Source organism: Prunus avium, chromosome 2, assembly GCF_965620075.1.
Source record: "Prunus avium chromosome 2, drPruAviu1.hap1.1, whole genome shotgun sequence".
In the NCBI taxonomy this organism is placed as follows: Eukaryota; Viridiplantae; Streptophyta; class Magnoliopsida; order Rosales; family Rosaceae; genus Prunus; species Prunus avium.
Genome location: NC_142285.1, coordinates 26,495,120 through 26,510,759, shown reverse-complemented (window position 1 = coordinate 26,510,759; position 15,640 = coordinate 26,495,120). Strand labels below are relative to the sequence as shown.

General features: G+C 37.0%; 1 protein-coding gene and 1 long non-coding RNA gene across 4 annotated transcripts; one reads left to right on the top strand and one right to left on the bottom strand.

Annotated features, from left to right (window-relative positions):
- Window positions 1-2,540: 2,540 nt before the first annotated feature.
- On the top strand, window positions 2,541-5,569 carry LOC110759847 (uncharacterized). The gene is made up of 2 exons (XR_002527185.2): window positions 2,541-2,671; window positions 4,853-5,569. It is a non-coding gene; the product is annotated as an uncharacterized LOC110759847 (long non-coding RNA).
- A 3,179-nt stretch (window positions 5,570-8,748) lies between these two features.
- Window positions 8,749-15,434, bottom strand: LOC110759829 (RING/U-box superfamily protein). 3 transcript variants are annotated; one of them, XM_021961965.2, is made up of 8 exons: window positions 15,212-15,434; window positions 13,619-15,070; window positions 12,635-12,753; window positions 11,027-11,653; window positions 10,566-10,878; window positions 9,536-9,704; window positions 9,280-9,382; window positions 8,749-9,143 (listed from the first exon to the last, which is right to left on the bottom strand). In XM_021961965.2, exons 2-8 carry the CDS (start codon window positions 14,774-14,776, stop codon window positions 9,026-9,028), a joined length of 2,607 nt encoding a protein of 868 aa, XP_021817657.2. In that variant the 5' UTR covers window positions 14,777-15,070; window positions 15,212-15,434; the 3' UTR covers window positions 8,749-9,025. The 3 variants fall into 3 exon arrangements, with proteins under 3 accessions (XP_021817657.2, XP_088105018.1, XP_021817658.2); XM_088248892.1 differs by having other exon boundaries at window positions 13,619-15,434; XM_021961966.2 differs by having other exon boundaries at window positions 9,536-9,701; window positions 13,619-15,434.
- Window positions 15,435-15,640: the final 206 nt, after the last annotated feature.

Below are 15,640 nucleotides of genomic sequence, written 5' to 3'. Positions count from 1 at the left end.
AGTATGGTCTGAGTTACTCTGTACATACCCACATTTCTTCATAGATGCTGCAAATCTCCCAAACCACACTCTTGGAGATTGCTTCAATCCATATAAGGACTTCTGCAGCTTACACACAACACCCTCCTTAAAGGTTACATGAATACAAGGAGGGAAATCCATGTAAATCTCCCCATTGAGGTCACCATATAGAAACACATTTTTAACATTGAATTGCAATAAGGGTCAGTCGCAATTAGTAGCCAGGGACAAGAGTACACGCATAGTATTGAGCTTTTGCCACTGGAGCAAAGGTATCCAAATAATACACTCCATATGTCTGAGTATAACCCTTTGCTACCAATCTATCCTTGTAACAGTCAATGGAACCATCGGCTTTATGCTTCAAAGTAAACACCCATTTGCATCCAATAGCTTTCTTCCCTCGTGGCAAAGGAACTAAATCTCATGTTTTATTCTTGTTCAAGGCATCCATTTAAATATTCATGGCATCCATCCATTTGGGGTTAGATAAAGCATCCTACAGCTTATTTGGCACACATACACTAGATAATTGACACAAATATGATGCATATGACTTAGATAAGCTATAAGTTGTCACATAATGACTAATGGGATATTTAGATTTGGCATGTATATCAGGGGAATATTGTACTTTGGGTTTCCCACGAGTATTTCATAGGGGTAATTGATAAGTTGACACAGACAGATCATCAGAAATTACCTCACTTGACTCATTATCACGATTAGAGTAGACATGAACATAGGCAACATACCCAAAATCTTTAGGAGTCAACTTGGAGATAGAGATAGGGGAAACATGGTCACCAAACACATCATGTGGAGTCTTGAAATCAAGAACCCGGCTAGGAGTACGATTAATCAAATAGGCAGCAAACAGAACAACATGCCCCCAAAGATGATGGGGAACAGACATATCCAATATGAGTGAGTGGGTAACTTCAAGCAATTGTCAGTTCTTTCTTTCAGACACACTATTTTGTTGAGGGGTAAAAGGGGTTGTCGTTTGGTGAATAATACATTGAGCACGGAAGAAAAATGCCAAAGTATTATTCACATATTATCCTATGTTATCAGTTCGGAATACTTTGACCGAGCCTTAAACTGAGTAGACACCATAGTATAAAACTCTAGAAGGATGGAAGCAACATCATGTTCATTTTTCAGCAAGAAAACTCAAGTAAGTTGGGTACAATCATCAATAAATGTGATGAACCAATGAAATCTGTTCGACGTAACGCGAGCTAGACCCTACACATCAGAATGTACTAAATCAGAAGGCTTTGCAGCTTTACTGTCACTTAAAGGAAATACAGTGCGATGACTTTGGCCAAAATACATCTCACACTTAAAACTGGACTCATCACAAGCGCAAAATAAAGATGGAAATATACGCTTAAGGTAGCCAAACGACGGGTGTCCCAAGCGACGATGCCATAACCGAATTTGGTGTTTGTCTTTGACACTGCAACTTTGAACAGTATTAACAACACGATCACAAACTAGTGCAGAAGGCAATGTCAAATAATATAACCCCCTATCCATTAACCATGCTCAATTGTCTCATGAGTCTTAAGATCCTGAAAAGAGCAATGTGTAGGATAGAAAGTAGCAGAAACATTAAGTGTATCAAGTAATCGACCAACAGATAACAAGTTACAATGGATATTGGGAATTAGTAACGCACTAGACAAGGACAGAGTAGGAGTGAGAGAGATTGTGCCCTCGCCAGTAATTGGAGAAGGCAAGTCATTAACACTAGTTATATATGGGTCACGAGTGTTACTAAATAACTCATCAAAAAAATTAGCATCATAAGTCATATGAACAGAAACATGAGTGTCAATTATCCAAGTATTTGAGTTAGTGCCTGGAATAGAGTCAGAAACACACAAATTTGCAGAAGCAGTAGCAACAGCACCAACAATGGAGTTATCACCAATAATTGTAGCAGAAACTCAACAGATCACGGCAGAGAACACAGCGGAACACAACAAAGGCACAAATACAGCAGATGCACGAAGACAGACACGAATACAGTAGAGATACAAACACTATAACACAATACACAAACCCAGGAAGGCACACACGGCATAGGTAGAAAAAAAAAATATATATATATATAGGGCTAGAACAACACACAGGTCACCAGAAAAGTTGGCTCTGATGCCAAATCAAACAATATGGGTAGAATATTTTCATATTATATTTCATTCTCCAAAAGGATGTATTTATAATACAAGGATGTAACCCTAGTAGGGTTAAATAAGGAAACAAGATAAAATCCTAATTAAATAATATATGTACAAAAGGAAAGAAATAGAGTCCTAATTAACTAGGAAATAAATCTCCTAATTAAGCTAGGATCTCGCTAACAATTTTAATTTTACATTTGCAAAGTTTACAGCTTACAGAATTTTTTGAAAAAAGATAAATTATTGGAAAATTAACTCCCACTCTAGGGCAATTAAAACAAAACCGGGAAAAAAAGAAAGAAAGAAAAAATGACAACACAAAATTCTCATGCGCTCATTGAGTTTTGGTTACCCTAGCACTCTTTCATCTTCACAGCTACTAGCAAAAAGAAGCAATACTCTTCACAGACCCACAAAAAAGAAATTGAGAGCGGAGTCTTCACGATCTACCCTAGGTATTCTTCTTCATAGTTTCTTCTTCTTCTTATGTCTTCATCTTTTTCTTTTTCTTTTTCTTTTTCTTCACAATTTCTTATGTTCTGTTTCTCTCTATTTACAGAGTCATCTGGTTCTTATTTACAAGAATTCGAACTCAAGTTTGTCTATCAATTCTCTTTGCTTTATAACGTTTGAGTATTTGTGTGAAAATTACTGTGTTAAGATATCTCATATGAGTTTTGATATTCAATTGATTGGTTTATGAGATCTGTTTGATAATAGGCTATGTGGGTTTGGGTTTTTTTGTTGGGTTATAGTGGGAGAAGTGAGGGAAGGATGAGGGCGCAATTATAGAATATGCAAAATTGCTCTGCTGCTAGTTGATTATGACATAAAGTTATATGCTTTTTATTGACTTACTCAATTTGCAAAATTACAAGTCATTTTGTTTATCTTTTTTATTTTCTGTCAACTTGGAATTTTCTCTTGGTTTGTTTGTTTTTTCCTGAATCTGTTGAAGTGTTGATGGCATCTTTTAGTTACATGCTCTGTTATGTAGTTCTGGCTTGTAAAAGAATGAATGATATGTATAAAGCTTTGTCAAGAAAAAATAAGGGGGTTTCACTAAAACACCCAAAATGGGGGCTGAAATTATAAAAAAACCCAACACCCAAAACACTTTATAAACACACCCAAATTCCATCATTACACACACTCAAAACCCATTTATAAACACACCCAAAAAATATACAATTGTTTATTTTAGAATTGATTTTGGGTGTGTTTCTATATTTAAATAGTGTGTGGGCTTTTTTATAAATACATGCCTAGAATTAGGTTTATTTATAATAATCTAAAAAAATAATGAACGAAACAAAATAAGTTTTGGTTGTAAGCAACTAGTTGAGATGTGCACACTGCTATTCATGTCAAAAGCTAAAATTCAAATCTTCTAAGCAAAACACACTAAAAGGTCAACTAAAGTAAAAAATAAATAAATAAAAGACATTTAAGCTTTTGGTAATTAAAAAAAAAAACCACACGAAAGTAAATAAATTACATGTCTTTGGATCCTCTACCATCCTCTTTATCTGATTCTATTTGTTCTCTAAGCTTAGTTGTTTTCATTTTTTTTACCTTTTTTGTGGGATTTTTAGTTTTGGGTCTTATGCTGTAGTGATATTTTGTTAAGTGTATTGACAACTCTGTATTTCCTATTTGGTGTGCTTATACCATAAATTGTACTCTTCACTAGCAAAATTAATTGATTGAGAATGTGGAACTTTGAGATTGGGCGTCTGTAACAATAGCCATATTACCCAGCCAATGTAATATGCCAATTATTATGTCTTTACTATAATTTGTTTCTCTCTTGTCTCAATCAAATGTAGATAATATGCCAATTGATAAATCATGGATGCGATCAGGGAGGTCAACACATGAGTATTTTATTAATTACGCATATAAGCATCTCAAGTATGATGACATGAAAATTTATTGTCCTTGCGTTAAATGTAGTAATAGGGATAGACGGGTTTGTGATGGAATACACCAACATCTTCTGTTTAAGGGTATTAGGCATGTTTATACTTGATGGTATTTGCATGGGGAGGATGAGGATAATGATAGTGATGAAAGTGATAGTAGTAGTAGTAATGGAAATGAAGTGGATAATCTAGATTCAATTGATAACATACATGGTTTAATAGAAGAAATTTTTCCACAAGAGGAAAGTTTTACAAATTGTTAGAAGAGGCGGAAGATTCATTGCACAAAGGGTTTTGAGACATACTCCTACTTGTCTTTTGTTGTTATCTTGATGCATATCAAGTGCGCAATAATTGGAGTAACCAATCTTTTAACATGTTGATGGAAGTGTTGAAAAAAGTATTTCCTTTTGGTAAAATGTTGCCCACAACCAAGTATGGTGCAAAAAATATTGTTAAAGATCTCGGCCTTCATTATGAGAAGATTGACGCATGTAAGAACGATTGTGTAATCTATTATAAGGAGCATTGTTGGGTTCTTTTTTACACATGATTTATCATGTTATTCACCCAATATTTTGAGTTAGTTCTTGACATTTTATAGCATTTTACTTCATTTTTGTGTTTTTATAGAATTTTACTTTGGTTAGAATGAAAGTGAGCTAAAAATGCATTATTGGTTATAATTTCTGTTTTTGCTCATTTTCGTAGGTTAACTTCATGACCATGGATGATCATCTTACGATGCTCGAATGTAGTGAAGCTCTTCATGAAACTTGTTGCAATGGATGTCAACTATAACATATCTGAATTTGAGCTCCATTGAACAAGTATAGCTTATCCAACCGATCCAGCATTTGACCCTAGCTCTAAAGGTTCGTCTTGGGCCAATTTTTACCTCCATGATGTCATCTTGATTTTTCTTGTTACCATACCATTTGGTAACTAGAACTTACCTTGATGGAGTGCAATTTTCTGAGACAAAGAGCGTCTTTGTGAAGACAAAAACCAAAAATCTCATCATGACATAGAGAAAAAGAATCATTATGTTATTGATGGGTGAGTTGGAAATGAGGAGAGAGAGAAGGAGCAAAAGAAAAAGGGGCATAAGCCCAATTGAAGGGGGGATTCGACAAATTTGGATCTAGAGAGCTGGAGAGGAAGCAGAAGGTGCAGCCAAGCAAGAAGGAGAGGAAGCAAAAAGTAAGGAGAGAAAGATTTCCACCATTAAAGACCTTGAGCTTCCATCACTTTCACAAAATCTGTAAACTCTTTCTAGTTATATTTTGAATTTGTGTTTGAAATAAGTATGAGGAACTAAACTCCATAGCTAGAGCTGAGGTTGAAGCCTTAAACATGATTACTCTATTGTTTTGATACTTGAGTTTATGAATTTCTAGATGTTGTTGATGAATTCACATTCACTAATTGAATATATCCTTGATGTATGTTCTTTGATTGATCACCTTTGAAAGCATGTTTCTTGAGGTTGTTGGGATTATATGTACCCTCATGTTTTTCTAAGCAATAAATGGATGAAGTAAGAATCATCCATGTGAATTGGTTTCTTGAATGCTTAATGTAAACACCATACTATTAGGGTTCTTGTGATGTTCATATTCTCTTTGAACTTAATGGGTTTTCCATATAATTAATTCGAAGTATTGAGCACACCTAGATTGATTTTAAGGAAAGCACAAGTATTATAGCACTAGCCCCGTACTCTACTTATTTTAGAGAGAATCAATGCATCTTGAGCCACTGGACTTGATATTGATTGCGAATATCTTCATCAACACATTTAGAGTTCATTACTTGAGTGTCCATGAACATGAGTAGGATTGTTTAAGGTGGATTCCGAAAACCCTAGTGTTTGTTACATACTAATTTCACACTTTGATATTCATTTTTGTCAATCTTGTTAAAATTAGAGTTTGATTACATTTAAGCATTAGAATTCGGTCACTTGAATCAAACACCACCACCACCACCCCCCCCCCCCCCCCTCTCTCTCTCTCTCTCTCTCTCTCTCTCTCTCTCTCTCTCTCTCTCTTAATTGTGTGTGTGTGTGTGTGAAATCTTGAGTGTTAATACCCCGATTAGATTTTTGGCTCGTGAGAGGACTTGTTCAATTTCCGACAAAATTGAAAGTTGGATCAGGTTGAGAAAAGCAGGCAAGCACGGGCTGGGCCCTGATGACTTGCTTCTTCTAGCCTGATCACAGATTGCGTAGGCGTGCCACTTTTGGGGATGAGACCAGCCCAATAGACCTGGTATATATGATGTAGAGTGCTTGTTTAATGGACTTGCGCTTGTTCTAGACCTTTAATCAAGCCATTGTGTTCCAAGGGGGGGTACTAGCTCAAATGAGTTCTTTTTCTATACCTCAATTAAGAGGACTTCAATATTCTTTCAATCGTACGTCGATGGTTTGGCAAATGCATATGGTACCTAGCCAAATAGGAAAAAACCAATGTTGAGGTCAATGCTCCCTTGATTGGGTTCATAAACCTAATTTGGGCCTGAGATAACCCCCTAGACTGGGTTAAGACTTAGCTAATTCGGGCCCGGATAAACCCTTGTTTTCTGGCTAATAAAGCCCTATTCAGACATAAAACCCTTATTTTGGGTCTATCTAGTAATGAGCAGTTATATCAAGAAGTTCAGATATAAAAATGCGGGAATATAAACTTTTAGAAAGTACGATGCAAAAAAGATCAATGACAAGAGTGTAAAGCATGATTAATGAAAACTGCAAAGAGAATAAAATTTCCAGAAGCCGGAGATTTCTCTATCTAGCTCCAGCATGATAACAAATTAAAATGAAAACCAAAGATTTCTCCATTTTGCTGTTTTTTCAAGAACAAGTTACAATATTGAAGAGATTGGATATTTCTCTTATCCAATCTATACAGGTTTTAGCTGTTTAGAAGAAAACTATATTGAGTAGTTAAACAAGAATCATACCATATAGATGGCAAAGCAATAAAAGATAAACGCAGGAGTTGTCAATTGGTTATTTGGGTAGCAAGTTGGCTAATTGAAAAATCTTGAAGTTTGTTCAAGTGTTTACAAGACGTTGCGTCTGATTTTGGAGAGAGATTCCTCTTGTGCTGCTGTTGAGCCTCTATATTTATAGGCAAAAGTCCCTAATGATGACGGTGAAAGCTGGAGGAGGATACTTGGGTGTTGTCCAAAGTCAGTTGCTGATATGTCCTCACGCATTGATCCAAAGGTAGCAGAAAGGATATCTCTGATGAAAATATTGGTTTAAGGGATGTCCCTTTGATTTTTCATCCTTTCGTAGCTGGAAAATCAATTGGAAGACGATTCCTCTTTGTTTTGGCATCCATTATCCAGCCTGCTTTCTTTCTGAGAGACATGGTGGTCAAGTCATTCTTAATGACGAGAACCCATCTTTAGACTGTCACATGGGTCAATTGGTAACGGTTACCCATTTTCTAACTTTAGTGTGGGTTAAAACTGGAATCATTTCGCAACATGGGCTTTTGAGTGGGTTTCATTCATTACTAGCCCGAATCCAAAACAGCCCTTTTCGTTGGTTTTATGAAACAAAGAAATTGGGCTTGGGTCTAATGTAATTTTATTGGGAAGGCAAACCATCTTTGGCCCATTTTCTAAATATGGTACAAACACTATTGAAATCATATTTTTACATACAGACAGCTATGAACCATATTTTGATCACTTGAAGGCATAAATTTTATAGGTTTGGTTAATCATAAGTTGACACCAAGGAACTTCGTTGAAACTTTATGTACCATTATGATGCTGCATGATTCCTCTGAGCAGTAAAAAATAGTTGTGATTTTTTAATTATACTTTTTTGTTACATTGGAGGAAATCAAACACTTCTCTATCATCTAATTCATTATTCCACATTCCCTTGCCACTTAAACTAACCCCAAGAATTTGAGGGTTGGGATTCTTGGTTCAAAAGGGCTCGCGCCTTGCCCAACCTGAACCAAGAAAAGCATTACCTTTGATCAAGCGTTAAAGTTGCCCATTAGCAGTCATCGGCTATCTCAGGTGGGCAGAGGCTAGAGATTTAATAGAAGAAAAAAAAAACCAAAAGTATGTACAGAATTTGAGATACAAAGGAAAATTGCCATTCATGACTGCAAGTCAAGGTTGCATTTCCACAAAGCAGATTTCTAAAAATTACACAAAGTAGGAAGCTGTAGTCAAAATTACACAAGTGAGAATCCTTGCACGACATCACCAAACCCAAGCTTGTACAAAGATAATATCTCATTCTGCTACTTATACTATACTTAAGAAAAAAATCTGTCAATCGTGACACAGGGAAATGTTAGTTATGTTCTAGTACATTAAACATAATGTTAGTAATTGATTTTTACAAAAATAAAAAATAAAAAATAAAAATAATAAAGTTACTGTAGTAATTAAAACATTACCTTGCTATTTACCCACCCACCCACTTTTATCCTTACCATGTCCATTTTTTCTCTCTCATGCCCAACTTAGTCACAAGATGAAGATTCTACTAATTTTGTGTCAATTTACTGGACACAAGATTCTGCTACCTATTTTTGCTTTTGCCTATGATAGCTAGAGAAAGAAACAAAAACAGAATTTTCATGAGAAGATTTTATTTACGCAAGAATGATGAATCAAGAGTGCCATTTGTTATTCCAATTATACAACGCATTCTGTTTTCCATATATAATCAGAAAAACATCGGCAACTACTGAAACAATCTACAGAAAAAAGGAGGACCTCAGAAGCTTCCCAATCATCTTCATCCTAAGGAACAACCACTGCATTTCCCCCTTCCACCATTCAAGTCATTCTATTCAAGTTTTATTCTTTTCTTTCCTTCTTTCCTATTAAAAGTTATTTTTACAGTATGGAGTATGCTCGAATCACCTCAACAATCGGTGCTCGACAAAGTGGGCACTTCCCTCCGCCACGAACCAACTCGTTTGCACATTTTGAACAAGTGCACATGTGCCCGCATCTGCAAACAGAAACAAAAAGAAGGGAAAAGGGGACACACAAAGAAGAGTGTATTATAAAACCATAGTCATCCTGCACACCATCAAGTTCCAAAATAGTTATTCAAAATGAATGTGTAACGGTTATAAGCACAATACCTGTACAAGAGAGAATCGATGTGACTATCACAACAAACACAACAAGTCCCTTTTCTCACATGACCCCATTTAGACCCATCCTCTGATGTCTCAGCGCCTAACCCTGCAATGTATTTGCATATTTCAAATCAATTACGAAAGATCAATAGATGACAGTTACAAGTTACAACACTAGTATGAAAACCCATCCACAATTTTGCTTCAATGATCACATCTACAGTTCCATTGCACACAGAGAGACATTTCTTGAACAAACCTTTTTCACCAGATGAACGATTCAGAGCTGCAGAAACTTCCTGTCTGACAGAACGTTGCAACTCCAATTGCATATCCATGCAGGCCTCCAACATCCTCTGCATGTGGCTCATGCCTTGCTGAAGTCTTGCCATGTCTGCTCTTAGATCATTAATCATCTCCCATTCCTGCTACAAATCAGAATTCACATTCAAAGAAAGCAACAGAGAGCAAGGAAACTAAAACCTATGCACAGAAAAGAATGTAGAATAGAAGATCCAGTCCAGCTCCCATTTACATCAATCATCAACTAATCAGGCAAAATGCATTCTAAATGAGTCTTGAAAAGTACTTTTGGTATGGTATGATGTCTTAGCAAACAAGACATCATAAGAATCTTAAAGCATGTGAAAGATGATAGGCCCCCATTAAATATCAAATTGGACAATAATTTTCCACAAAAATGCAAAATATTAGGTACTAGGCTATTTATAAAGAATAGCACATGGTAAGGGGAAAAAAGTAATGAAACAACCCCATGTCATTATTCCTCAAGTTAATGTCATACTAAGGTCCCAATTCCTTATGATCAACAGAAAGATTCCATATATAAAATAGAATTCTATTTCTAGTACTACATTCTTTTTTTCTATACATATTTTAATTCTGGAATAAAAATTTATAAAATCTGTAAAATATATTAATACATATTATATTATGTACATAATAGATATTTAATATAATAACTACATAATAGATATTTACTAATGTACTAAATATTGAATAAAAATAGATATTTATAAGTAAATATTACCTTTTATTAAATTTATCATACATATGGTTATATTATATACTTATTAACCAGGTGATGGTTTAAGAACTCAGAAGCCATAATGATAGCATAAATCCACACCTCAAATTTTGAGAGGGAAAAAAATATAAAATCAGAATGCCTGAGTGAACTGCATTTAGAGAAGAGAAAAAAAAGAGCCAGTATGCTAACAAATGGGATATGAAGTCCTAAAAAAAATTGTATAAGGGAGATGGCTCACGATTTCTGAACGATGCATGCTATGACGAGACCAGCCAGTGTGATGTAAGTCCTGATGCCATAATGGCTGTGGTGGGGGCACTGGTGGAGATGGTAGAACAAGTGAAGGTCTGTTGATGGCATCATGTTGATCTTCATTCTGATCATCCCTCTGTTGCTCCTGATCCTGCTCTGGTGAAGCCGGAGTTGGTGTTGGCAAATTCCTATGCAAATCCCAATCAATGGGAGAACGACTTTGCCTTTCGACATATGACTGTATTAGATGGTCCAGACTTTCACGGAACCCACTACGAAGAAGATTGGAAACGCTTCTCCTACAAAATGAAAAATCATAACCATCATAAAAATAATCAAATCATAATCATCATAAAAATAATCAAATCATAACCATCATAAAAATAATCAAATCATATGTCTACGTTGCTTGCAATGCATATAATTCATCTACTATTGATCAAATACCTGCTCAAAAGTTCCCTGAGTTCCATACTGTACACGTTATCATCATCTGGCGGATGAAATCTATTGAATCTTCTAACTGGAACAGAACGACGATTTCTCACGGGAGCAGAAGGCCCTTCGACCCAATTTCCAACAGCTTCCCGAGAACCATTCTCATGCCAAATCCCCTGGGCTTCTTGCTGATGATCTGTTTCTCCATCAACGTTTCTGGGAGTCTCCTGAGGCCAATTATTGACTGAATTTTCTTGCCAATTTTCAACAGTATCTTCAGCATTACCACCTCTCCATTCATTGAATTGACTGAAAGTTGTCTGCTGCCAGTTTTGTGTCTCATCTTCAGCAATTGGCTCCTGCCAATTCCCTCCTTCATTAGCAGTTTCTTGCCAATTGAGACGTTCAACAGCTGTGTTGCTTTCCAAGTTCCCCATTGGATCAGGCAACAGATTGACGCCAGTCCCATGACTCCCAGTCTGCAATTCCTCATGATTTTCCTGTTGGACATCCTGTGAAGCATTTGTTTGAGTATGATCGCTTCTAGAATCATTAATGTTACTGTTAGTCGCAGAATCAGTATGGCTGCCAACTTGACCACGAACAATGTTTTCTAATCTGGAGCGGAACCCTTCCCTAACAAGGAAACAAACTTGTCACTATGCTAACAACTGACATTCATAGCAATTTTGACCATTACCATTCTGACACTTCAAGGGAGTCAAACAATACGCAATAGATAAAACTGGAGCAATTAATCCAACTAACAAAGTAAACCAAACCAAAATAAAGAAAAAAGAAAACATAAATCAAACGAGTGCCCTCTTTATTCTGGCTTTTTACTATTATCCCAGGAAGAAATATTGTAAATCTCTTCCCATAAGTATCATAACATAGCCACCAAACGAGTGTCCTATTTATGTAGTACTGACGAACATTTATTCATCTATGACAGTTCTATTTGACACCTTGAGCAAAGCAGGTGCTTAAAGCAATGATTGCTCTGGCCACGCCATCTAGAAATGTTTCTATGTACCCCAGCCTAAGATCACTATTAATGTTTTTGCAAAGCACATTAGACTTGGAAAGAAATTTAAATCTCCTAAAGATACAAATAAATACCAACCAGCTCTTGGTCCAGTGGTACAAACCTCCCAATGTTGGAAGAGGTCTTAAGTTTGAATCTCCCCTCCACTATTGATTAAAAAAAATGAAAAAAGAATTTTGGGCAATGCTTCATATATTAATTTGAAAAAGAAAAAGTAAAAATCGCAATCAAGCTTTAGAATATCAACAAATTTATAACGATGTAAATAAGTTCAACAACAGAAGCAGACAGAAATGACAAAAAGATGACAAAAGATGACAAAACTTAAAACTGCTTCTTCAAGATAACAGAGATAAATAAAGAAAAATTAAAACTGTGTTTATGGCATTCTAAAACGTATGATATCTACACTTCATTTTTTCCTTGTAGATGCATTGCAGAAAAGACAGACCCACAAAAAGTCTGAACAAACAGAGAAAAGTAAAATACGATTTAAAGCTACAATAAAGGCAATGATGAACCAATTAAGTCATCTTAAGAAGTATGGCATGACTAAAAACATCTCATACCTTAAACCAGAAACAGTGTGTCGTTGTCTCAACTGAACTAATTCACCAGCAGCCATAGAAGGCGGTCTTTCTTCTTCAACAGGTCTTTCATTGCGTAAGAATCTACCTCTGAGCAATGACTGGAAATGTTCAATTGTATTAGTAGCCAATTCATGCCCATTTATGTAGGAAGTTTAACATCCACATTATAATATAAGGGAACTTTTTGGAGAGCAGAACAAGGAAAGAACTACGCAATTCCACTATATTAGGATGACGTCAATGCAACATCTAGTACGCACATGTAATGACATTATAGGCCATTGTAATAAGAACAGGCATATACAGGAAAAAACTTATAAATTTGCATTAGGGTTTAGGGTTTAGGGTTTAGGGTTTAGGTTTGAATACTAAAAGGGGAAAAAAGATCAATGGGTATTAAGACACGTAGGGGACAACTAATAACTATTTCCTATATTAACATAACTTAAGCATTCACCATATAGCAATATAATTATTAATTAAAGTGTGAGTTAAAATTTTCTTCACAGGGAGTAGAGATGTTAATTTGGGAGGAAACCAAGTGAATACAATGATATCCATGCAACCGGATGTAGAAACCTAGAATAAGTCCGTATCACCCACTGAGACAGAATAAAGGTATATCAGAAAGGGAGGAAAAACTAATGCTTTCTTAACCATCAGCTCTGGCTTCTGGTTCGTAGGACTTATCCACTAATATGAGGGGATACACTAATATGCGACCATGAACATATTATGAAGACTTAATCTGCTACTTGCCTGACAACGATTGTACTCAGCTATTTTGATCTCCTAAAGAATCCGGTCAAATTACAGAGCTCAAGTTTGAAGCTCTAGTAATTTACAAATTCTGTAGGATGGCAATTTGTAGATGCTCATTCATTGATAGACACCACACCGTGGGAGCAAATTGATTTATGTTAAACATACGAACAAATGAACAATCTTCATGAGGCAACTGACCTGAATGCGGTTGCGATGAGCAAAATCAGAGACAGCCCGATGCTCCACCAAAGATTGGAGCTCCCTTTGTCTTTCCGTCTCAATCCTCACAAGCAAATCAATTACAGCTTGTCTTCCGCGCAACCTCAACATGTCCCTGCGAATGTGCTCTGGTTGGCCTTCTTCATGGTCAGCAACAGGAGCATCACGAGCTCGATCAACTTGAGCACCAATGCTCGTAACTTGATCTTCCCTTCGGCCCCCACGTGCTCCTCTTTGCTGACTTGCCATTTGCACCCACTCACGAACAATTCTCACCCTTTCACGCTCTGTCTCACCAAGCCACTCTGCTCTGGGACTATTATTTCTCGGAGCAACATTGGATGAATGATCACTAATGCCAGTTTCCATCCATCCTCGTACAATCTGCCTCACTCTCTCCCTCTCAACTTCGCCAAGATCAGGAGATTGCTCCCTACTAGACGCGTCATTAGCGCCACGTTCATGTTGTGAAGCCATCTGATCGTGTGACCAAGTCCCATACTCATTCTCGCTCTCACTCGCATCCACCAAACTACCCTGATTCTCACTCCCTCGACTATCAGACATATTTGTGGTCGACTCATTAGTATTAGAAACAACACTCCTCCGATGCCTCAACCTTTCCCTCACCCTTTCACGCGCTCTGTTCAACACATGCTCATCCTCTAACTCCCTCCACATTTGCAAAATTGCAGAAGCCTGAGTGCTTGGCCTCTCCACAGCCCCCTGCCGCCTTGAAGTAGGGGACTGCGACTCCCTCAAGAATGAGGAGTCAAGCATCGACACCGTATGCAGCCCTGCAAGTGCCATCAGCTCAGACTCACGATTCCTCCTCTCAATGGTAGTTATCATTTCTTGTGCCTGCCGCGCAGCCCAACGGCTCAAAATCCGGGAGTGGTGGCGTCGGGCAGCAGATGACTCTGCTAAATCATCACCCTCCAAATCCAACCTCCGTCTCCTCCGCACGAGCTGCTCACCCTCATCATCATCATCATCAGGATTACGAGGAGAACTACATGATGCAAATGACATACATTCATCCAAGTGCCCACGCATGAATTCCTCAAATCCACGCTCAAAATCGGCGCAGGCATCGGCGGATTCTGGCTTCTGTTGTAGCGGCTCAAAATCCGTCATTACTAACCTATCAAATCCCACACTAGGACACCCAATCACCAACCTTTAACCTCTTTTCAATTCCCAAAACTCGCCTAAACCTTAGCACTCCATTTCCAAGCCCAAAAGTCAAAAACAATAATAAAATAATCAAAAAAACAGTTGCATCTAAACCAACATTCACAATCTACAGCCATACAGAACCAAATCCCAAATTGATTCTCAAAATCACAAAATTAAGAAATCGAGGAAACAGTGAACACTAACCTAATCAAAACCGAAATTCATTCATAGGTTGTACACACATCCCCACAGCTAATAACAAAATCACAAATGAAATTGAGAATTGGATGATTCCAAGAAGAAGAAAAATAGAAATTCGGAGGCCAAATAGATCGGCTTAAGAACATTCGTGAAAATGCCGGAATTTCGATTGGTGCGAAGAAAAAGGCGTACCTCTGAAGCTTCAATGTTTTTCTAATCGCAGTGGGTGTGTGTGAGAAAGAGAGAGGAACAGAGAGAGAGAGTTTGCAACGAAACCCTAAGCTTCAGGCAAATGTGAGTGAAAGAGAGAATTGTTGAAGACAGAGAAAAAAAGGAGAGAGATCAGAGAGACGAGAATGATTTCAGAATTTATAAATTAACATTCAGAGACACAAGAGAGAGAGAGAGAGAGAGAGAGAGAGAGAGGAAGAGAACGATCCAAAAGGGCAGAGAGAGAGAAGAGCGGCGGTCTATTAGGTGTTGCCACGTAGTTCTTAGTTTTTTGTTTAAAATTGATTTTCTTTTTGCTGTGGGCCATCGGTATTTTCCACGTCACGTCAGAAATTGCAAAAATTATGTGGTGATATTTACTTGTCTTAGTTTTCTCAATAATTAATATGA